The following is a 25,536-nucleotide window of genomic DNA, read 5'->3' on the forward strand; positions in this document are numbered from 1 at the left end:
AGAAAAAACTTCTTGCACCACCTGTATTTGGGTACCTCAATTTCCTTTAATCTGAACTCAAAAATGTAGTCTACTTTTTCTAGGAAAGGCATTAGCCGGGTTCTATGTTAAATCTGCCCTTGCGGCTTTTTCGGCTCGCACTTGGGGGATCATTTTTGTGTTGAATAAAAATAATTTAACCAAATTTTCAGCTCTTTATCTCAATCAACCTTTGAGATTTTCAAAAAACCTGTTTTTTCAATTTTAATTTTTTTGTCATAGTAAAAATCAAAATTAATGAATTGTAATTTCTTCCTTTATTCTTAGGAATAAAATACATGAAAAATTATTATAGTTATAATATTTAAACAAAAAGCCGATTTTTGGCGACGGAAATAAATTTCAAATATTTTTTCCAATGCCTTTCTGAAAAGTGTCACTCACCAAGTTTTGTTAAACAGTATGAAAAAAATTAAAAAGTGATTTTTTTTTTTCATCATTTTGTGTTTAAACAAAGTTAAATATTTTTGATTGCCAAAAAAATTCATTTGAACTAAGTCAGTAAAAAATCGTCTTTTAAGTAAAACAGAAAATTAAAAAAAAAAAAGAACTTTGAAAATACTTACCAGAGAAAAAACAAAATAAAAAAACCAAGACATACGAAGGCTAAGACGTACATATCCTTCATGAAGTTATTAGGAATGTAAAAAATGCTAAATTATGTAATTTGTCCAAGCTATTTTGAATAATTTTTCAATTTGCATCCAATAAAGACAAAAACTTAGAATATTAAAGTAACTTTTTTTACACAATTAAACATAGTTTTAAAAAATAACTGACATTAGCAGGGTTGCCAACTGCTCTGCATTTTGCAGAGTTGCTCCACAAAAATAGCAAAATTCTGCAGCTCTGCAAAAAATTGTTTTGGATTTTCAAGCATGACAAAGTGTTTAAAGCTGTTTTTTATTTTTATGCTAGTGCTTAAAATGATTATCAAAGCTCAAAAACAATTTTAGATAAGTGGTTTAAATTTTTTTTTAATGAATTTATGCAAAATACCCAGCTGCCCCGCAAAACTTCAAAATGCTCCTCAAAATCACCACAGATGCTCCTCAAACTATTTCTCCAAAGTTGGCTATCCTGCATTAGATTTATATAATAATTTTCAACAATTCATGATAATTTTTTAAGTAAAGTTAGTCTTTGTCACTATCTTCATTCTCAAAGAGGGTGACTTTTTCATCAATGTACAGACAACTCAACATTTCAGCAGGCTTGGCTATGTATTTTTGCCAAATATCGAGCATGTGACAGAAAATATGTGTAAAAATCAAATGTATCATGCTATATCATACATAGCTGAGATGAGAATGAAGATGATGGCTCCATTATGGCAAAGTCACGCCTAATATTATAAAACTTGAAGTGAGATCGCAACATATTAAGAAAAAAACAATCGTTGCTTTCTTGATTTTCAGTCAGATAAGAATGACATCACTGGAATTACAAGATATTGTTGTGATTGTGCTAATGGTAGGCGCACCGTCATCACTCACACATTGCTGCGATCATATATTTTCTGCCTCATGCACAATATTTGGAAAAAATAGTAAAGCCTGCTGAAATATTGAGTCTTCTGTTCATTGATGAAAAAGTAAATGTCTTTGTGAATGGAGATAGTGACGAAGGCTAACCTTACTTGAAACGTCATCATAAATTGTTGAAAATTATTATATTTAATGTCAGTTATTTAAAAATATTGTTAAATGTTGTGAAAAAGTTACTTTAATATTTGAAATTTTTGTTTTTATTGGATCCAGACAGAAAAATTATTCAAAATAGCGTGGACAAATTATATAATCTCCTCTATGTACAATTTAGCATTGAATAATATTTATTTAAAAACTCTTTATCTTTTTTTTTTACATTCCCAATAACTTCATGAAAGATGCGAGGGCTGTTCAGAATTATTCTATTTATTCCAGAAAACCCATAGCGGTGGTACTGTGCGCATCATTTACACGCATATTTCACCTCGTCTTACAAAACTCGGCAGGAGTGTACAGTGCCCCGTTCAATCACACTGACTTATCTCATGTGGAGTGTTTGCTTGCGTTCGTCAAAAACAGAAACTGTGTTAAAACATGGAGCAGCGAATCTGTATCAATTTTTGCTTCAAGCTCGCTAAAACCAGCACCAAAATCTACTAGATGATGAAAACATTGAAGAAAACCACCGGTGCTGTGAGCGTCTTCTCGCTGGATGCTTCATCATGACCGAGCCCCAGCGCACACCAGCAATCTTGTGCAGCAGTTCTTGACAAAATACGGAACAACCCAAGAAACACATCCTCCCTACTCTCCAGACATGTCACCTCCAGATTTCTCTTTCCCAAGATCAAGAACACCTTAAAAAGACACCAGTTTCAGGACATTGAAACCATGAAACAGAATTCGACGTAACAGCTTCAGGCCATCCTAAAGTCTGAGTTCCAGAAATGTTTTGAGGACTGGAAACGTCGTTGGACCAAGTGTGTTACTGTCATGGAGCATATTTCAAAGGAGATTGACTCAAAACCTTTTTATGTATGTATGTTTTTGCACAATAAATTCAGTCTCGAACAGCCCTCGTATGTCTTAGTTCTTTATGGTGTTTTTTTTCTGGTAAAATAGTATTTTCGAAGTATTTTTTTTTCCTCTTAGCAGACAATTTTTTTACAGACTTAGTTCAAATAAATTTTTTCGTCAATCAAAAATATTTTAAATTTGTTTAAACACAAAATGATGGGGGAAAAAAACACTTTTTTTTTTTTTTTCGTATTGTTCCACCTCTTTGAAAAATTCGAAAAAATTCCTGAGTGTAGAGGAGTATAAAAGACATTTTCTGACAAAATTTGGTAAGTGACACTTTTCAGAAAGACATTGAAAAAAAAATATTTAAATCTTATTCCGTCGTCAAAAATCGGCTTTTCGTGAAAATGTATGACTATAATAACTTTTCATGTATTTTATTCCTAAGAATAAGGATAAAATTTCCATTCATTAATTTTGAATTTTACTATGAAAAAAATTAAAATCAAAGAAACAGGTTTTTTGAAACACTCAAAGGTCGATTGAGATAAAAAGCTGAAAATTTGGCTAAATTATTTTTATTTTACACCAAAATGTTCCCCCAAGCGCAAACCGAAAAAACTGCAAGGGCGGATTTAACGTAGAAACCCGGCTACGGCCTTTAATAATAAACAACAAAGAGGTTGTGCCTTCACCCTTTTTCTCATTGTTTACAAATCTCTCGATTCCTAGAAGAAAAGTGGATTGTATAGGTTTACTAGTAGTATTGGTTTATCATCCTGTTTGTGAAAAATGCTACACCATAAAGGAATCTTCAGCAAGGGACGAAATTATACCACATATTTATTATAGTGCTATAAATAATCAGTCATTCTATTTATGTAATTATTTGCATTTCCTGCCTTGTTTTGTACTTCCTGAAAGTTACTAAATTATATGAATTTTGTGTTATTTGTCAATATTGCTTTTAGTTTACACAATATTTGAACTATCTTTTATTTTTCAGTTTTCAATCCTGTAGAGAAGCAAGTGTTTCATGATGATGTTTCATTAGCGGCTAGAAGTGGCCAGTCTCACATGACTTTCACTCCACTTACAATTGATGAAGGGACTGCTCATGCAGGACAGTTGGTTGCAATGGATGCAGAATTTGTTACATTGAATCAGGTATTTTTGCAGAGACAGTGTAATTGGGTTCGTGTGGTTTCTAATTTTCTGGAAAATTGTGACTTTCTGAGTTTATTTATCAGTTGCTCAGTTTTTATAATTTCCAGTCCTGAAATACAGGGCAATTTTTTAATATTTTCTTTATATACAATATCTGACAACTCACACCTTCATCAATTGTTTTAAAATAATACATGAGTTTTAATAGCTTTTAAGCTTAAGAAAAATATATAATACAGCAACTGCTATTTCAGCAGACGGGGTTTATAAGTTAAAAAATTCATGCAATATTTCTGTTTTCAAATATACATAGTCCAACCATTTCGTCTCAAAAAATAATGCTGAAATATTGTAATAAAACAAAAAATGGAAGAAAAAGGTCAGGTTTTCTTTTTTAGAATATATACATAAATTTGGAAAAAAAACATTGTTTCCTATTCCCAAATATAACGCGTCCACTGTCAGCAAGTCCATATCTTTTATAATGTTCATCGTGCAAAGTATAAACAAAAAGCAAGACGACGGAAGGCAGACTCTCATATACAGAAGGCAGACTCTCATATAAGTAGGGCAAAAAAAAAAAAAAAAAAAAGCAACCAGAACAGATATTCCTGAACTCTCCAGCCCCATCTAGTAGCTAAAAGAAGGATCAGATGATGTTCTTTCAACCTACACGGGGAAACATCAGGATCTGTATTGAAATTAGGAGGGAAAATTCTTCGCCTGTGATTTTTATGTGACCCATGCTGCCTTGCTAAGCAGAAAAGTCATATCTACAGCTGAATTCACAAGTAGAAATTGCCGTTTCAAGTTTTGCACTTCCAGATGTTTGATTCAGATGCAGCTTTTTCAGAATTTTGTTAAAAACATTTCCCATTGACAAATTGCCATTAAACGTATTTTGGTGAAATATGTGCCAAAGAAGCCCCTGGTGACAGTAACTCAATTTTGACAAAAAGTGTCAGTACGACTTTTGTACTTAGCACTGCAGCGTAGTCGAGGACAAAACTGATCTGCTCAAATTGCGGGAGCCGTAGGCAGAGAGTTAAACTTTTCTAAAAACTGCAAAAAATTTTAGATTTTGACTAAAGGTGATTTTTTTTTAAACATGAATAAAAGAGTTAAAAAAATTTTATTCTGAAAATGCAATGTTTGGGTGTTGTGAAAGAAATATATTTCTTTTGAGCTCGTCAGCAGAACCGAGCTAGAGGATGATGTCCCCTCACTGAAGCTGAGACAAATCTTTCCGTTGGCAGCTAAAATTTATTTAGTGGGGGAACATGGGGCAAAGTGAAATGTTGAATTATTTAGGCTGCTTTTAGCTCCACCTATCTGGTATTATTTTAACTATATAGTACCATGTGTAGTCTATTCCAGTCAGGAAAAAAATCCTGTTGAAAATAAAAGCAGTTGGTGATAAATGCAATTTTACAAAATTGATACTCATAATGTAAATTTTGTTTTAATTTCAAAGTTATTTTTGTTACTATAAAATGATTAAATTCTTGTTATTAACATTTAAAATATTTATTGAGACCTTCTAGTATTCAATGCAGTATTAATTTAGTTAATATTAAGCTTATTTGTATTTTAAACAAATTGTACAATTAGTCAAGTACACACAGGGTAAAGTGGATGGGGCAAAGTGAAATAGTTTATTTCATTTGCTTACTCAATCATTTATATAAGTCCCTTACGTTTTCATGTATTAATTAATTCATTTACATTCCTTCATGTAGTAATTCACTTATTTATTCATTCATTCACTTATTTTCTTATTCATTCATTTTTTTACTAACTCATTTATTTTTCTTCATATATTATTTGATTTATTCATTTAATTTATTTATTGTTTTATTATCTTTTCAGTTATTCGATCAACCTTTTATTTACTAATCAAAAGTATGTTTTGTAATCGAATAGAAAATATTTAACTGGAAAAAAAGAGAAAAATTTTGACCTTTTTTTTTTTCTTTTTAAGATTTAAATTTACTGCCAAAAATAAAAAATACTGTTTCAACACAAGTTTTATTATAAAATATAATGTTCTTTCTTTATGTACTGTAATTTTCAATACAAATTTCCGGTTTGTTCATTTTGAAAAAACTCGTCATCTTTACCATTTCACTTGACCCCACATTCCCCTACATCAGCAAGAGTCTGCAAGCATGATGCTGCTCAACTTGTAAAGTGAGAGAAAAACCTTGAACTAACGAAGATAAAAGCTTGGTTGTGAAGATAAATTCTTGTCTTGTGTATTTTTGTAAAAAAAAGTAAAATATATAAGTTACTGCCCTAAAGTTGAAGCTGCACCCAAGATCTCATAATTCAGCTGTCGATATATATGCTTGTAGTTCCGCCTTCACCCTCGATTGGGGCAGTAACTTAGTTTAAAAGAATGTATTGTTTTAAAACAATGCCATGATTATTTTTCCAAAACTTACCTTTGTAAAGTATAACAATGAATTTTACTGAACAATGCAATGCAAGCATTAGAGCTGAATATATTTTGAAAATCTTTTTGTTTTTTGAAATTTCATGAATTTGTTGTAGGAGGAAGCTGAAATTAGAAGTGATGGTACAAGATCAACCATACGACCCTCCCAGTTATCTGTAGCAAGAATTTCCTGTGTTAGAGGGTTTGTATTGCTTTACATGCTAAGATTAACTTCAGTATTGGGAACTTGTTTTATTGGGATATCATTTTATGTTTTAGTCTTTGCATTCTTTAAAAGTAGTTAGACTTATATGACGCTTACTAGAACATCTGTTTGTAGCAGAAAACCATTATGATATCCTTATATATATAATAGCTAATGATTGAGTAAGGCTCCTGATGTCATCAACAATGAAACTCGTGCCGCGACATGATAATTTGATAATATGTTTTGATAATGTTTAAAATGCAGGGAAAGGCTTTATTGTGGCAAAGCTGATCTGGAGCCGGTAAGACTAATTTTAGCAGAATAAAGAAACAAAAAAAAAAGTGGTCCACGATGAACGCTATCTACTGGAGTTTAGGGTTAATCCATTAGAGTTAGAGTTAAAATTTTAATCATCAAAACATCATCAAACAGGCAATTGCTTTGTTCAAATGTAGAAGCAATTTTCACCCGTCCTACCTTGATGGGCAATTTTCTAGTCCTTACAAATAAAACTGAAGATTTCTAAAATGAGGGAAATAGAATCGGTTATCCTACAGTCAATATTTTTGATGCAAATTATGGAGGAAGTTAGAAAAACAAAAAACATTTCAATCATGCGAACAGTCACATCATTTTGACTGTTTTTGGTGTGAGGGAAGGGGGGACAATGGGGGTATACCCAATAAAACTTTTATCGGGAACCAGAAAAAAACCATGCACACTTACAAACTGTAAAAACATGTAAACACTGCAAAAACATACCTCCCTAAATGACAGGGCTGGAAATAAAATATACAAAGACTTTAATGAATCACAATAAGTTCTTTGCACATATTTGTAAGGTGGAGAACATTGTAATGTTTCCCTATAAGCCTGAGTTTGATTTTTTTTTTAAATTTAGCCAGTTGAATAAAACAGTAAGATGTCCTCCGTTGTTATTTGAGCAAGCATAAATTGGGAATTTCGCTCATTCATTTCTCTTAACTTTAATACTTTTCTCTTGTGGCTCTTTGAGATGATGCATGATTGTGTCGTCATATGTGTGATCAAGAGAAAATTTGAAATTGACCCATTCTCTTTACAGGGTTCGTACGGATCATGGAAATCCTGGAAAGTCATGGAAAAAAAAAGCAAATTTCAGACCTGGAAAAGTCATGGAAAATTGAAATTTTCATTCAAAATCATAGAAATTTATTAAAAGTCTTGGAAAAATATCCTGGACTAAGAGAATGTAACCTTAGTTAAAAGAGCATTTAAAATCTAGAGTGATTTAACAGTATTGCACATATAAAAGCTATTAAAGCTGGAAAATTGAACGATCCCAAAAACAGATCTGAATTTTGAAATCTCATTACATCCACTTCTGTAGCAGCCTCTCGTCCTTTTTCTAATGTGATTTTATTGCTTGGATATCACTCATTTCGTGTTTACCATCATTTTAAACACTTTTTACATTTTACGTTCTATAGTAGAGAACTTGCATTCTTGATTTTGCCACGCCCACTCAAAAAACACAATTCAATTGCATCCCAGTTTGTTTCCATCATTCGTAAAAACTTAATTACTAAATTTATCAGTTAATCTCAATTAGTTGAAAGTTTTAGAAAATGAAGATCTTCAGTCAGGAGATATAATACAAAAATAGGGGCATTGTAATATTCTAAAATAGTAGTGTCCAACATACGGCCTGCAAAACTAATCCTTGCGACCCACTGCTACGTTCAATGTCAGGAATCCAACACTATTAATTTATATGCATTTGAAAATGTTCATATAAGTAAACAAGTACATTTAAATCAGAAGATTAATTCGCTACTGAATGTGTTTTTTTAAATAAATATCTGGTTCAGAGCCGTGTCCAAGGGGAGGGTTTTAGGGGTTAAACCCCTCCCATTGGAGAAAAAATAAAAAAATAAATGAAGAATTGTGCATATTTGACTTAAAATTAGCTTTAATGTTCAAATTTGTGTACAGAAAAAGCATTCTCTTTGAAGTTGCCTGGTAACTTACGACACTGTCTTCTCTTAATCAACTAAAATCATATTTTGGAAAAACAGAGATGGAGGAACAGTTGAATGGGCTGTCAATACTTTGTTTATAAGAAGCCCCTTATAAGAAGCAATAGCTTCTTATAAGGGGTTTTGATCTGGGGCGTTTCACAAAAAGCGATAACTGTTGCTGCTCTGTAGATGCATAGTAATTGCGTTTGTTAATGTAATTTACATCTGCATCAAAACTCTTCCTATTTAGTTTGCTAAGCATTATCTTACAATATTAAAACCTGAAAACATATGTTATAAAAGAGTTTGTGAAATTTTCTCGGTACTTGTTGCAATATATTGCACTGTAAACAGATAATAGGTTTGAATCTAAACAAGCAGTAAAATGGATAAATACTGAGGTTTTCTTGCCCAACCAGAAATTTCCTTCTGGTAGGTGGGGTTCATAACGATCCTTACATGTACAATACAACCTCATTTATCCGGACTAGATAGGACCAAAGGGCAATCCTAATAAACGAAAATCCTAATAATAATCAATAATATTCTTAAATATGCAGACTTATCTCTTATTGCACCAAAAAACAATGCTTTCTAACAAAACTATATCATACAATTTTTTCTCAATTACTTCATCAGTTATAATTCAACTGCAATAGTATTGGGCTGACATCCAAAGTATATCATATTGTTTGCTAAATTAGTACTATACTTTATTGTACGTCCTCTGCAGGAGTAGTATGCTTAATTGAAATGAAACAGAGTATTTGGCGCATTTAAACTTCTGTTCCTGAAATTATAATTTTAAAATGATTATTTACGTAAATATATTTTTTCTACAAATTTGATCCGGATAAACAGGCGCTGGCTAAACGAGGTTCTGCTGTGTGTAAAATACATTAATAGAATAGGTAGTATATTACTTAAAACCTAATCTTCTGTGAATTTGAACCATACCCTCCCCTCCAAACTGCTAAGCCCCTCATTGTGAGCTTAAACAGTGAAGAATTATTTGCACACTGAAGTGTGTTTTCCTGACAATGCAACTAAGAATGGAAATAATTGAAGCCAAAAGCAGGCCCGTCATTTGGGAGATCAGATTGGTCAATTGCTACCCCTCTCCCTGGATTTTACAAACACAGGGATGTGCCGTTTTAAACTCGCTTTTAGAGCAATCTTGGGAGCAGGAAAATGGTGAGTTTGGAGAAGTAAAACGGTGAATTTGGAGCAGCCTGGAGTAGTAAAATTGCAAATTTGGAGCAACTTGCAGCAGGGAAAAGTTAAATTTTGCATTAATTTGTAGCAACTATGTATATTTCACACAGAAACATGTGTGACATGATAAAATGATAAAAAAGGAGATTAAAGATGCAAAAAACCGGAACTTCAACACTCCAACTACTAATTGAAGCTCTCTTAATTACATTTGTTTATTTTTATTTTATTTTATATTTATTTATTTATTTATTTTCTTTTTTGTCTAATATTTTTCAGTAAAAACAAGCCATGTCCTGCTCTACTTTTTTCTTACAACTGATTTAAATTTAGTTCACATATTTACTTTGCTTAATACATCACTGCTTTTGTTCATATTTAAGTTTTGGTGTTTGATATCTATTTTTAAATTTTGTTTGCTTTTATGTAGTTCATACATATATGTAAAAGACACAAGATATATATACATAAAACTCAAAAACATATTCAAAAAGGCTAAAAAAAAGCAAAAAATAATAGTTAAATTTAAAAACTTTACCTCAACAAATTACAAGACAGTTTTAAAGAGCTATTTATTAATCTTTTTTTTTTTTTTGGTACCTGTAAGTTATTTACTAACATTTGACCTTATGCACATAGTCAGTATGTACATAAATGGTTACATACTGAGCTACTTGATTAACAAATCTGAAGATCAAGCAAAGGAAACCATTAAAACCTTTAATTTTTAACTATTTGATATTTAATCACAAAATTAATAATGAAATTACAATGAAAAAAAATGCTTTTGAGAAATGATGTCATAAGAAAAGGAATTTTAAAATACATGTGAAAAAATAAAAATAAAAATTTTGAGGCAGGCTCAGAATATGGAAAGTATTGCTTGAGTCTCAGAAACTTTAAATGTCTACATTTTCATCGCCAGAGCATTAGAATTCCCCGATTTTTGCTATCTTATGTGTCCTCCAACCAAAATTAGGGATCAATTTTCTGTCCTAAAATCTTAAGAAACTCAAGATTGAAAACTGGTGAACAATATTAATTTTTACACATGGCATTTGCTTAGATCAATTCGGATGCAACTAGATTTGACATTTTTGAGTGGACGTGGCAAGAAGACGAACTTACAAGTCCTCTTCTTCTGAAAACAAATGATAAGAATGGTTGAAAATAATGGTCAATGCAAAATTTTTCAACTCAAAGGGAACGATCACATAATAAATTAAAACGATTGAATTTTTCAAAAGCGGATGCAATCGGATTGTGAAATACGCAAAAAATCGGGGCTATAAAAAAAAATCGTAAAAACAAGCTTCAAATGCCTAAACTTGATGATAATCTGAAAAAAACTGCCAAATATGCTGAAGGAACTGCAACATTAAATGCAAAATTGCACTTTTGGCGCAAGTTTGTCCGATTTTGGAGCAGAAAAGTTCATTTAGCAGTCTTTTGGAGCAGTTTGTCGCAACTGACACATCCCTGCAAACTGATGAATTTAAGCATTTTTGTACATATTTCGTTGTTTTTTCAGATAAAATGTATCGATCAAACGCTTTGCCCCTCCCCTTCAAAACAAAATATTTTGAAATGACAGGCCTGCAAAAACCCCTCCCTTTATGAAATCCTGGACACGGGCCTGATCTGGTTTAGAGAGAAAAACATAAGGTTACTGAAGTATGTGGGTTTACTTTAAAGAACCAAAATACTGTCAAATTATGTGGATGATTAAATGCACTGTTGACACTAAAATGCAACTTTTGAAGCAAATTTATTGAAACTTAGTAATGACTCATTTACCGTTTATCCCATTCATTATCATTCTGCCCTTTTACAAAGAAATTTTTACGTTTAATTATCATTGTATTGCTTTCACTGTATTTTACTTTACTTAAATTTATATGATAAAGACATAATAATAGTTTAGTTTTTTAGGTGTACACTGATATTTTTTCAATCATGAGTAAGTGCTTCAATAAAGTAGTGGCGTTCACATAGAATTTTTGCTAATGCTCATTGCCAAAAATTGGCAAGTTTGATATTAAATAGTCTACTATTCTCTCCATGTAACAAGGTCATGAAAATTTTTATGAAGTCATGAAAACGTCTTGGAAAAGTCATGGAATTTTTTCACCCAAATAGAGTATGAACCCTGTCTTTAATACTGAAAATGTACCTTAAATGTTTGAAGAACCACATTTTGACATATACTTCACCCACCCACAGTCCAAAACAAACCAAATAGTGCATGAACAGTACATGCTGACCGCCCCCCCCCCCCCCCCCCGAGTAATTTTTTTACAGAAATTTGTTTCTGCTTGGCAATTTTAAATTACTTACTAAAATTTCTTCAAATTATTATTTTGTTTAGTCTTTTACGTATGATACGTACTATGTTAATGGCTTGTGAGCAAAAAATTGGTATAAATACTGGTGATAGCCCTCATCAAAAACATTCCAAAATGGCAGCATTTGTGGAGTCAGCCTTAGAACATTAAAGTAACTTAAAGTAACAACATCGAAAAAGCACAAATTCGTTGTTACTTTACTTTACTGTTCAGCACAGAGGTATTTTGAGTAGAACATGTTTATTTAAGAGATAAATTGCATTGATTCCAATATTTTGACAAAAAAAACATGTATAAAACTTTTAAAACTAATTTTGCACTACAATTAGAACGTATGATCTGGATCGGTCAGTAAAATTCTTCTTAAAAAAATATACTTCTTAAAACATAGCCTATTCCTCCCAATACATCAATAAATCATTGCAATAAGTGAGCCTACTGTCTATGTTCATTTATTAGCTTTCTTGAACTTAAGTCTACCTCCCATAGTTAAATTCATATTTAGGGGTAATGCTGTTATTATTTTGCAAATGCAATGTTAAGGCAATGCTATGCAATAAACGTTTGAATTCATGTGTTTTGTATTTTTAAAAGCAATATTTATTATTTTAGGGGTGGTCCTTTAGAAGGTGTACCTTTTATAGATGATTATATATCTACTCAGGAACAGGTATCTTTGACCTTTTAAAACATTTTATTCCTTCCCCCTGCTTTTTTTTTTTTTTTTTTTTTTTGCTGTTTTAAATGTTTATTACCATTATTGTACTTAACTTTTGTTTTATGTATTCTCTCTCTCTCTCTCTCTCTCTCTCTATATATATATATATATATATATATATATGTACTGTCCACCTCTGAGAAGTTGAGCTATGGCCTTGAAGAAATCCATTTCTTTCAATTGAGAGCAATCAGTAAGAAGAGGAATTGTTAGGCGCTGAGTTGGGCTACCATTGCAACCCTTTTATTCGCAAGAAAATCCTGTACCGCTTCCCATTTCTTACCTGATTTATATTGTTCACCAAATGGGCAATAACACTGCAAACTAAATCTGCAAGTTCTTAAACCGTTTTTCCTTACTCCTATTTCAACAAACGGAATCATTTAATCGATCGGGCAGTGGAGCCCAACTTGCCAGAGGTTGGCAGTATGTACATATATTATAATTTGATTAATTTTTTTTTTCTTGAAATAATTTCAAAGCTTTTCAGGTAGCATGTTTTGTAATTACTTCCAAAAATCTTCTATTATGAACATAAAAATTTAAAAATTACATTTCATACACATAAAAACTGTTTTTAAAAAAGTTATTAATAAATCTAGAAAATAGTTATACTTTATACTAAATATTGTTTTTATTCTTTACTATGTTATTCGACAAATTCATTTTTGTTGAAATAAGAAAATTAAGGTTTAGCAGAACCTTAAATGTTGCCTGAATTAAGCCTCAAGATTTGTTGAGTTTAACCCTAATCGCCATCGAGTCCTCTAAAAGAGCGCTATGGTAAAAACAGGAGCCAGAGGCATCATCATGGTCAACAGCCATCAGGCACAACATAGAGCCTCTTACTTTTTTTCAACCATACCTACAAAAGGGTTACAAGAAGAAATGGCAAAATCTGAAGGTCAGCAGCTCATTCATAGAAAGGCTCACGAGCAGAAATGTTAATGTTATAGTTTGTTCTAATGGCACTATGGTAAAAACTTGGAGCCAGAGGCATCATCATGGTAAACAAAGCCATCCAGGCACAACATAGAACCTCATACTTTTTTTCAACCGTACCTACAAAAAGGCTACAGAAAGAAATGGCAAAGTCTGAAGATAAGCAGCTCATTCCTGGAAGGGCTCAAGAGCAAGAATGTTTGTTCTAACATCCTCTATAGCTGTAAGGATAGTTCTGTGTTTATAATCTAGACTGACTAGCAGTGATGTTCCCGTCAATTTTTCTGAGGGTATACTCCCAGTAACCCACTACGCACAATTTGTGTATGTGATCATACACATAGTATGTCATAATATGAAAATTTATGAACCTTAAGGGTATACGCTATATGTCTAAAAAATGCTTGAGAGTATACGGTGTATATGGAGTATTATACCCTATGGGAACACCACTGCTGACTAGGAAGATAATTTGTCCAATGGACCAGATATAGTCTCGATCACCTTTCAGGCAGCTTCAAAAATTACTTGTCAAGATCATTTTGGACTTTCATACCAGCGGTTGGGGCAGATTATGGAGCTTCAGTGGCAAGGGGCCATTCATTAATTACGTAAGGATGATTTTGGCAATTTTTGACCCTCCCCTCTATATAAGGGTAAGTAAGATTTTTCAACCCCCTCCTCCCTATTTTACCTAAGATTCCATTTTGTTTTTCAAAATAGTAAAGTAACGAATCTTACATCACTGGAATCATTATTAAATTCACTATTATTATTATTTTTAAACTGTTGTGTGAAAAAATATTTACTGTACAAGCAACGTTAAATTAAAAATTAAAAAAAAACCCCGACTGAGTCACAGCTGTAGAATCAAGAGGGAAAGTTGAAAATCTTTTTAAAAGCCTTATATTTTTAAAAATGGTAAAGTATTTTATTTGCTATTGAACCGAAACTGGCAACAGATTAAAATATCATTTTAAATCATTGCTTTTAATTTCCTTGTCGGCCAACTATGAATTTGTTGATCAATCCCGTGAATAAAGGTTTAATGGTTATTAAAATCTGCTTTAAAAAAACGTTATAATTCAAATTCTATGAAACATGGAAGTTCCAAACACATTTTGTCACACGCAGAAAAAAAATCTCTTTATTTTGGTATTAAACTTTAAAATTTTGAACTATGTTTTCACTACAAAAATTGCAAAAACCTTTTTAGACATTTTTAATTAATATCTTCATTAATTAATGTCATCCAAAGATGTAACCTAGCTAAGAACACTCTTGGTCAACTCTCCTTTTGAACAAATTTTTTTTTTTTCAAAAATCTGTCCATCCATTTATGCGCTAGAGTGCCACAGACAAATACACAGACACGTCAAACTTGTAACCCCCTTCCTTTGCTTGTCAGGGGTTAACAAGAAGTTCTGTCCAGAACTAAACGAGCCTACTTTCCCATATACCCATACTACTTTCTACTACCTGATCAATATTCTCAAAAATAGCTAAAATCGCAAATTGTTTCAAACATATTTTTTTAATATCATAAGCTGATTTCTAGGAATAAAATATTCCTCACTCATCTTAAAAAAAAAAAAAAAAAAAAAAAAAAGCACCTTTCAAACAAAGCAGCTAATACACTTTTTTCCATTAAAAAATTCTTTAACAGTTTTCAAAACGAAAAAATAATAATTAAAATTAATAAGCTTATTGAAATAAATACATCATATTAAAAAATCGTTTCTTTTTCCCCTGTTGCCAAAAATAATTTTTTAAATGAATTAATGCAATTACAAAAATAAATAAAAACAATAAAATGTCAACTTAAAGAAATAATTTTCATTGTCAAAAAAAAAAAAATCGTCTGCGTATATCTTTATGTAGAAACATGAATGACTTCGAGTTTATTCGCCGAAAACTGAATGCCTAAATTAAAACTTTAGCGTGAAAATAAAAACAAGTCATATCAACAATAATTAGTTCACAGTTAAAACCATAGCTGAGGAGTCAATCTCATTTTGGGATAAAGGAGTCGGAGTCGAATATCCAAAAATCGGAGTCAGTCATCTGTCCTCCGTGTATAAATTTTTGCCAAAGCTACGAAGTCAGAGTCGAAGTCGGGGAGTCGGAGTCCGATTAATTATCGGGCACAGGAGTCGAATCGGAGTCAGGTGCCCCTAAATTCTCGGAGTCGGAGTCTGGAGTTTGGCGTCAAGAGCTGTTTCCAACAAAATTTGTTTGAAGTAAATCCGCCTTCAAGTACGGAATCTACATTGACTTTCAGTTTCCCCGTAGGCGCTAATGTTAAGGGATTTGAACTGTTCAAAATTGAACGGAAAATTGTTCAAATCAAAAAGATATTTTATATACAAGTTTTTCATCAAAAGCTTTTTCCTACAAAGTTTGTTTGAAGCAAATTCGCCTCACAGTTCGGAATTGCCTTGAATTTCCCCGTAGGCGCTAATGTTAAATTTTTTTGAACTGTTCAAAATTGAACAAAAAAAAGTTCAAATCAAAAAGTGAAATATGGGAATGAGATGTACTCGCCGAGATCTTTCGAACAAAAAAAAGTTTGTTCGAATCGGACTATTCATTCAAAAGTTATTAGGGGGGGACAGACAGACAGACAGACCGACAGACAGACAGACCGACAGACAGACAGACCGACAGACAGACAGACAGACCGACAGACATTTTTCCCCATCTCAATACCCTACTTTCCAATTTTTAATTTTTCAATATTTATTTAATTATTTTACTTATTTTTGATTTTTTTTTGTTTTTCGCGATATTTTTAAGATGCATTAAGCCTTCTTTCATGCTTTTTTCTTCTTTTTCTGACTTTTACTGGGAAAGTAGGCTAAAAAGGAATCTAGACAGAATGTTTTTTTGACAAATATTTTTTGTATATGATGCGATACTAATTAAAAATAAGGCATGCCATGCACAGTGCGATTCTTTTATTTTATTTTAAACTATTCGTTCTTTGAAAAACAAGTAAAAACTGCTCATCCTAATACGTATTTTTTACCTTCCAAAAGTAAATAAGCAAGTAAAATATGATCCTTGCCAAATCACTTGACTGTGCAATTTCTATTGTTAATTATCGACACTGAAAATATTACATAAGAATGTGTCTGATCCCCCCTCCAAGTAAGGGAATGTAGAGATTTCCCCCCCCCCCTTGTGACCCTTACGTAATTAATAATGGCCCTTTATCCTCAAGCTGTTTTTGGACTGTCTCAAATTGTTTGAATTTTAACCTGTTTTTTGGTAGATTCAAACAGGATTGTTTTGAATAATCAGCAGCAGAATGCTGTTAAAGGTAATAGTGAAGATAAATATTTAAATGACTGGGAGTTGAAATTATTGTTGCTGATTCCACTTACTGCAGACGCAATCTCGCTGATCTTACCTGTTACAAAATGAAGTGGTCCGTTTCCACTTCCAGTTCATCTACCATCTCTCCATAGTCAAGCTATACCTGCCCAGGGCAGTATGTGTAATATATATTGCGTGCTTTGAGAGTGAAAGTTTAGCATGCAAATAAATGGAAATTAACATGTAGTCCTCTCACTAATTTATTCTGTGCTCAAGAGTCTTATGACATTAATTGTTTAATTGTAGAGATTTTAATATTTCTTGATTTTGAAGGGAATAACTTTTCTGAGGGAATGACCCCGAAACTTTTCTCAGGATTTTCTTTAAAATCTTTCTCATAAATAATCATTAATTACACAAATACAAATGTGACGACCAGTAGCAGGCTCTGGGCCCAACTAGGCTGGTCCAAGTCAGTTTATTAGTTAATTTTCGTCAGTTAATTAGCTAGTTAATTTAGTCAGTTAATTTTTAAATAACATAAATAATGAAGTTCAGATTGGGGTTCTAAAATAGAACTTAAAGGGAAATATAACTTTGTAACTACTATTTCCTACATAAACTTTTGTATTTAAGCAAGTTTTCAAAGAGGGGTTTTCTTTTCTTCTTTCTGGGAAATTTATGTATTTAATTTCTAATGTTTCTAGACACTTAGAAGTTTACTTTACAGTCATTCTGTTACATTTTTCTGCAGTTATAACGTATAAAAGGACGCACAAACACATTCAGGTAAATCGAGGAAAAAGTTTTCAGATACTGTTTGCCTCGCTTAATCGGGTGACGGATAAACCAATATCCTACTTATACGAATCAAACCTCCCGGAACCGAATATTTCCCCATAGACGCGATGTTAAAGATACCCACTTAATCAAATAATTTCTCAGATGTTCAAATGATATTTATCAGCTTTCGCAAATATTTTTGTAGAAATTGTTTTGAATAAATTAGAAATAAGTTTAGTAAAAACAATTGTTGACGTGAAAATATGAAACAATATTTTTTGTCTTCAACAGACGGGGAAAAACATATGTTTTTCATCAAAACATTTCCTCCATTCTATCTAATTTCTTTTGTCATTGCCATTACAAAAAACAATAAACAGTGCAGTCAATAATTAAATTAAATAACACAAAGAAATATGCACATTTCAGACAATAATAAATTGAAAACTATTAAATGTGAAACACGGCAAACGAAAAGGGAGAAAAGGACTTAGAAAAGTATTCCCAAAAGACCTTGGAGCAAGCAATGAACTATTGCAGAATTATTTTTAAAAAATATTGTTCTGAAATAAGGTGCCAAAACAAACAATTCATAACTCAAGTTTAAAGTTACTTTTTTATCATTTTCATACGTACTATAATATATGAATAAATTATTAAATTATTTTGTTGTTTACTTAGCTTATTTCAAAAACCTTTTATAAATAACATTAGTTATTTCCTTTATATAGCTATTGATTTATAATTATTACGTTTTAAGACAAATGTTATCAATTCTAAAAGGTAAAGAACATTTCCCCGTTTTATCGAATACCCCGCTTAAAGGAATAATATTTCTTGGAACCGACGATGTTTGATTAAGCGGGGCCGACAGTAATACAGACACAGGATTTTGGAATCTGGCATTTAAAAAAAAAAAGGAAATTTAATGTCAAATATGCTTAGTTAGAAAACTCAAATCAATATGCTTCCTGATTTTTTTTTTTTTTTTTTGAAAATTCTGCATATTTTTTTGCATGAGCAACTTTTTTTCATTTCTTACATTGTAATAAATTATGTGCCCTTTTTTAAATTAAATATATACAAAAATTTACAATATTAGATCTGAATGTCTCTAATCTACATGTATTTCATTCTTTGTGACTTTTTGACTTTCATGTTTCAGAGAATTATTTCTTTTAACTAACTTTTGCACCCTCTGTTGTCATGTTTAATGAAAATGTAGCATGCTTTCTTAGTTTTTATTAAATGTGGTTTTCTTTCTTATCTTGTAAATTATAGTTTTCTTCTTTTGTTTAATTGATTCTGAAATTTTGGTTTCTTTGATTTTTCCCATTGCAGCCTTTTTACTCACCCACCTAGTCTTCCTAATGAATAGCATTGCTATGAATATTTCTGGGAATTTCCGGTTTTCTCCTGTAGTCTTTGGTTTCTTCAGAAGTTTTGTTTTAGTGACTGAAAGTTTCTAGTCCTTACTTATTTAGATAAATGTAGATTGTAAATGTTTTCAATAATGAGCTTATCATAAAGATAGTGATATTTGTATGGCAGAAAAATATTTTTTGAGCTTCATTTTAACAGAAGCTCCTTGTAATTTTTTGCCTGTGATATTTTTGAAAATGTAATGTTTTTGGGTATTGCAATAAAATGTTAAAATTTTCTAGTTGTCTCTTTTAATTATAAAATCTACTTTTTTTTGTGTGTAATTATGTTTTGTATAAAATAAATGATAACATGAATATCTTCATATATTTTATCGTAACTTTCTCATTTAAATTTTAAAAGCATCATTTACAGTTTATTAAAAATTATTCATGATTCAATGAGTTATTCTGACCAGATTTTTAATGTTTGATTTGGATTACAAAAACTTTAGTTCACCAAATAAGTGCTATTTACAATTTGTATTGGTATTATTTTAATTTTAATAACTGCAATAAACTGCAAATCATGATGCAAAATTTAATACTTATATTGTAAGTTATTTGACTACCTGAAAAGGTGTGGGAAGTTTTTTCTTTAAGTTAGTGACCAAAGAAATGTTGATGCAAAAAATGTTTAGAGAAGCTAGAAACCTCCCATTATTCATATTTTCATTTTTTATGTTTTCATAATTTGATTCGTCTAAACTATGTGTGAAAATTATGTTTAAGAATATTAGTATTACATAATAGAGAAGTTTATTATTAAAATAAAAGTACAGATCTATCAATTTTTATAAAGTGAATACTTTTTGAAAACAAGTGTGTATTCAGTCTTTCATTTTTTGATTCATTGTTACTAAGTGATTCACAATAGGAAGTTTTAGGGCTCAACTTTAAATGTAAGTAGTTATTTATTGTTGTTATTTTTTATTGTTATTTGTTCTGTATTTATTATTTATTAACACAGAATAACATTGTTTATTTCTAGAATTATTCTTTTGGGGAAAAGATTAATGAAAAATAAAGTTAAATCAAATTTTAAATCTTATAGCTAATTTTATTGAAAAAGTTTCTTTGTTTTAATTTAGTTTTAATTATTGATGTATTTAAATCATGTTTCTTTTGCAAATGGTATCTTCAAACAAAATTTTCACTTTTGAAACCTTTTTTTATTAATTTTTTTTTAAATTTTTGAAATGCCTTAAAATATTTTCTAAGAACTTGATGCGTAGTAGTTTTCCATTAATTCTTTATTGTTACATTTTTTGTGGTTGCTTAATCTAAACTGAATGTGCTTATATTTTGGTTTTTAAAGGGGAAAAAAATATGCTTTTTAAAAAATATATATGCCTAGATCATATTTCTTTTTCATTAAATATTTACCTGAAATAGTTTTATGATTGGTGCATTAACTATTTCTATCTTAAAATTTGTTATTGAAATGAAAATAAATTTATACTGTGCTGTGTAATTTGCTGTTTTTTTTTAAAATTAATTCTTTAGGTAGTTGATTATCTGACTAAGTTTTCTGGGATTCAACCTGGAGATTTAGATGCAGCCATTTCATCTAAACATTTAACAACTTTGAAGGCAACCTACCAAAAGTTGCGTTTCTTAATTGATTCTGGTGTTACATTTGTTGGACATGGTTTGAAAAATGATTTCAGAGTTATTAATTTAGTGGTAAGTTCTGCTTTTTATGCTTGCTATATTTACTATTTTCAAACTTTGTAAGTTGATATTTGAAATACAAATACAACACAAATAATAAATGCAAGCCCTCCGGCACTGCCCCTGCCTACTATTTATGAGAGCGCTTTTTTTTTTCTTTTCTTTTTTTTAACACATATAAGTTGGGTTGGTAATTTTGAGATTTAATTCGACTATAGCTACATCTGTTTTGTCAACCTCCTTGACTGAGATTGAAAAACTCATAGAAGAGAAACAATAGATTCATCTTAAAAGTTATCTGGAAGAAAAAATCATCTTCTTTCTTTCTAATGGGGCTGCATAAAAAGCTTTAACCTTTTGTAGCCTTTGTACAATTCCCTGAAATAGCATTCATTCTTTCATGTGGCATCACTATTAATGAATGCCTTTACAACGAAAATTTCGATGCCCAGTTTCCCCCACTAGATAAAACACCTGGACTCTCTTAGATGCAAAAGAGAGTCCAGATGCTCTCTTAGATGTTCTACCTTTATATAGGAGTTTAGTAAGACCTCATTTGGAGTATGCTGTTCAGTTTTGGTCGCCTTATCTGAAGAAAGATATTTTTGTATTGGAAAGGGTTCAAAGAAGGGTAACTAAATTAGTAAGGGGACTCTCAGATTTAGATTATGATACCAGACTTAATAGGCTTAACATGTATAGCCTGGAGCAAAGGAGAGTCAGAGGGGACATGATTCAGTTATTTAAATTTATCAAAATGAAAGATGTAAATGGATTAAATTTTTGCGGGGAAAGCAGGATAAGGGGTTATTGTTTTAAGCTATTTAAATCTCAGGCTAACTTGGAAATCAGGAAAAACTACTACTCTAGTAGGGTCGTGGACACTTGGAATAGCTTACCGGAAGAGGCGGTAATGAGCAAGGGAGTGGATAGCTTTAAGAGGGCCATTGATCTTCATTGGGGACTAATTATTTGACTAGGACCAGCCTAGCTGGGCCCAGAGGTCGTCACATTTGTATTTGTAAAACTGCACTAAGAATTTAGTTTTGCTAAATGTACTCAAAATTTATGTATAGGACACTATAGTAAAAATATTGCTGTAATAGGAAGGGAATGTAAAGAGGGCTGAGCTGTGTTATTAACTTGTTAGTTAATCAGATATATAATCCTTTGCAAACGAGATAATTTGCAGTTGACAGGACCGATTTACACACTTAGGTGCCCCGGAGCACTGACAATTATGGTGCCACCCCCCCCCCCCCCAAAAAAAAAAAATATGAAGGTAATTTTTCGATATTATTTTGATTGGAAGAAAACTCTAAAATAAATTCCTGATTTTCATGTAGGAAAATTTTTATAGTCGCAGATGGAGAAACTATGATGGTTAAGGTAAATCATAATGTGCTTTCTGCGTTCCTTTGTTTTCTTGTAGTAAATTCTTCTATAATGTCCTTATAACCAAGTTCTGTGGTCAAACTTCCTTCTATTTATAATAAAGCTAATGAAGATAATTTACTATCAGAAATGAGAGTACGCAAAGGACACTTAGTTCTATTCAATAGCAAAAATGATCGTTCTCTCCACCACAATTGGAGATTGGCAAAGTCAAAAACAATTTCAGGGCTGTATCTACGTTGGCAAAAGTATCAATTTACCAAGTTTATGGGTTTTTTTAAAACTTTTTGGTGACTGAACTTTCTTTTCCGATGATTGAACTAATGTGAATAAATTCATCAGGAAAAGATTCCTCCAAATCACAGGAGTAACATTTTTAAAGATCTTTTGCACTTTCTCAAATATTTTGCTTGTCGCATTCAAACAAGTAAGAAAATTTCTTTAATATGCCATCATTGGCTGACATTCTGAATTTTAGTTTTGTAATCAAGTTATCACAGATTACATAAAAACAGGAAACCTTCAAACTTTGCTTAGAGTCTAATATGACTTCTTCACATTGTCCATCATAAAACTGTGATGGAGTTTTTTTCTGTCTTTTTGCTGAAAAAAAAAAGAAGAAAATGATGGCAGAAATTTGGTGCCCGCTTTCCTTTGGTGGCCCGGGCCCCGAATTCCCCGCCGTAAATCAGTCCCTGGCTGTTGACTGAAAAATTTTGCTGTTGTCAACTATTTATTTTTTATGTGTGCTGACTTTTTAAATGCTCTCTGAAAATACAATGATTATAAGATACAATTATTTCATTTTAGGTACCACCTGCACAGGTTTTAGATACTGTCTACCTCTTCCAACTACCTAATAAAAGAATGATTTCACTTAGGTTTCTTGCTTGGCATTTTTTAGGTAATTATATTTACTAGCTTTAAATTCTGTTATGTCATTAAGTAGACAATTATAATTAAGATGTGAAAAATATATTAATTTTGAAGAAAAACAAATTCATTCAAATAAGTGTTAAAATCTAATTTTTATTTAATAAAATATTTGTTTGTATCACTTCTTTATTTGATTCACACCAGACTAACAATGCCTGTACTGCATTGCATGTGATATGGTTCTTATCAGGAAGCCATACGTTAAAATCATAATGAAAAAAAAAGAAATAAAGAAATAGCAATAAAAAGAACATAGTATGGAACAGAGTTTATTTTGACACATTTATACTTTGCCCTCATCCCCCTGTTATGAAGATATGGGGTCTTTAAGTTGAGCAAAATTTAAAAAATACTCTCCAAATTTAACTAAGCACTTAAGCAGTCACTGTAGGTTCAGTAGAATTCAGAGGTATCAAGGATTTGATCACTGCTTTCAGCAGAATCTTCCAATTCAAGCTAACTTTGCTGACTTTTCTTAAAATGTTGCCCAACTTTTGGCCTTTATATTAGGGGAGGGCGGAGGGGGGATGATTTATGCATAAAAAGCATGGTTTACTATGCTTTTTTAATTTCTAATTTTATTTCATTATTATTTATTGCACTATTTGTATGGTTCTATGTTTAGTAGTAGGTCTGTCATAGTGACAAAAACCATAAAAGTTTAACAGAAAGCATATTCAAAAATGATCTTAGGTAGCCTTTACATCATATCAATTACCTAACTAAATTAGTAAAGGTATAATCAAATTTTAAAAACATATCTCAAGTTTTATAAACTAAAATGATAAACAAAATATAATTTTATTTATTTTTAATTTGAGAAATATTAATTAAAGTTGTAAAAATTGTTATCAAAATCAATTCAAAAATCAATTTAAATATTAAAATTTTCTTCATTATTTTATTGGTCCTACCTGAAAGTCCGTTGGCAATAAAGAAGTTAATCCGCAACTAATTCGAGCCTATTTTTCTTTAAGCTAACATTGCATTTATGAGATTCTGGAATTCTTTGATATAATCATCTTTGTTAATTTAACACTGATTAGTCAACTCGAAAGAGAATCTTTTATAAGAAATGTGGTAACTGGAATTGACTAACATAACAAGCACATCTACATGTGTAAATACACCAGATATTGCTAAGTACCCCTATTAATTCTTCAAATAAAATGCCAATGATGTATCTGGAAATTAAGGGCAAAAAAATCGTTTTTGGTAAAATTATATGCACAGTAGGTTTTTATTCCCCTGGCATATTGTAGTGGTTGTCCCAGATATATATTTTGCGCATATTGTATTTTAGTGTCTTAGTGTGAAATATGTTTTTGTTATATCTTTAAAATGAATAAGTACTTTTGTCAGTGATGTATCGCATCTTGTTTCGTGCAAAGGAAAAGGAAAAACTTTACCTAACTTTTACTTATTAATGCTTCTTTTCATAAATGTATGTTTTGTTATTTTATTCATAGTTCTTATTTTATTGCTAATCTAAACCGTATATACAATTAGTTCTCAATCAGGGGCAGATACAGACTATCATTTTATGGGGCAGGGGTCATGCTTAGGAATGACACCCCTCCTCCCCACCACTACCACAAACAAACGTACGGTTTTAAGTGTGAAACATTTCTGAATCTGTATGAGTGTCAATAAAAAGTATTAAATAGGCCAGGAATAATGCACCTAATCAGGTATAAACATAACTAATGAATTTTACAAGAAACAAAAGAAGTTGAACTTCAAATATTTACTTTTAAAAGTAATATAAATTGAAAATATTACTGCAATGGTTTCCATTTTATTAATAAAGTGTTTGAACAAAATGCGAATGGATAATATTGTTGATGGTTTAGAGGGGGTCATGACCACCGTGACCCTCCCTCTGTAACTGCCCCTGCGCTCAATGTAGTATTCTTTTTTTTTACTAAAAATATAACTGTATCAAATCTACTGTAGATCTGAAAATACAAGCTGAAACTCATGACTCGATTGAAGATGCAAAAACTGCCTTACAACTCTACAAGAAATATTTAGAGTTGGAGCAATCTGGGAAAACGAAAGAGGCTCTTAAAGAATTATATGATGTTGGCAGACAGCTGCAGTGGAAAGTTCCAGGGATTGATGAATAAAGCGTGAACTTTTTAGGTTAATGAAAATACAAATTTGAATTTTATTCAGTTGAAAAAAGTTGGCACATCCCCCCCCCCCCTTTAAAAAATTGGTTAGTTAGTATTTTTTATTTTCATTTATTATTCAAAAATACTTGAAAAATAACTACCATTCATTAAATCAATAAACCAATAGAAATTCATATACTTATTATTTGATGCTTATTTAGAATGTGCTATTGGCATAAAATGACTCAAAACAAGACTGTAATATTAATTAAAGTATAAAATTTAATTACATTGAAAATCTATTTATACTA

The 25,536-nt window shown here is 31.2% G+C and overlaps 1 protein-coding gene across 1 annotated transcript in view; it reads left to right on the plus strand.

The window, feature by feature from the left end:
- Nucleotides 1-25,237, plus strand: part of LOC129225606 (PAN2-PAN3 deadenylation complex catalytic subunit PAN2-like) — a 51,148-nt gene extending 25,911 nt beyond the window's left edge. Inside the window, exons 21-26 of the mRNA XM_054860071.1 lie at nucleotides 3,556-3,716; nucleotides 6,270-6,355; nucleotides 12,534-12,591; nucleotides 20,610-20,789; nucleotides 22,983-23,076; nucleotides 25,065-25,237. Coding sequence (XP_054716046.1) covers nucleotides 3,556-3,716; nucleotides 6,270-6,355; nucleotides 12,534-12,591; nucleotides 20,610-20,789; nucleotides 22,983-23,076; nucleotides 25,065-25,237 — 752 coding nt within the window. The remainder of the gene's footprint in view (nucleotides 1-3,555; nucleotides 3,717-6,269; nucleotides 6,356-12,533; nucleotides 12,592-20,609; nucleotides 20,790-22,982; nucleotides 23,077-25,064) is intronic.
- The last annotated feature ends 299 nt before the right edge of the window (nucleotides 25,238-25,536 follow it).

Source organism: Uloborus diversus, chromosome 1 (genome assembly GCF_026930045.1).
Source record: "Uloborus diversus isolate 005 chromosome 1, Udiv.v.3.1, whole genome shotgun sequence".
Classification (NCBI taxonomy): domain Eukaryota; kingdom Metazoa; phylum Arthropoda; class Arachnida; order Araneae; family Uloboridae; genus Uloborus; species Uloborus diversus.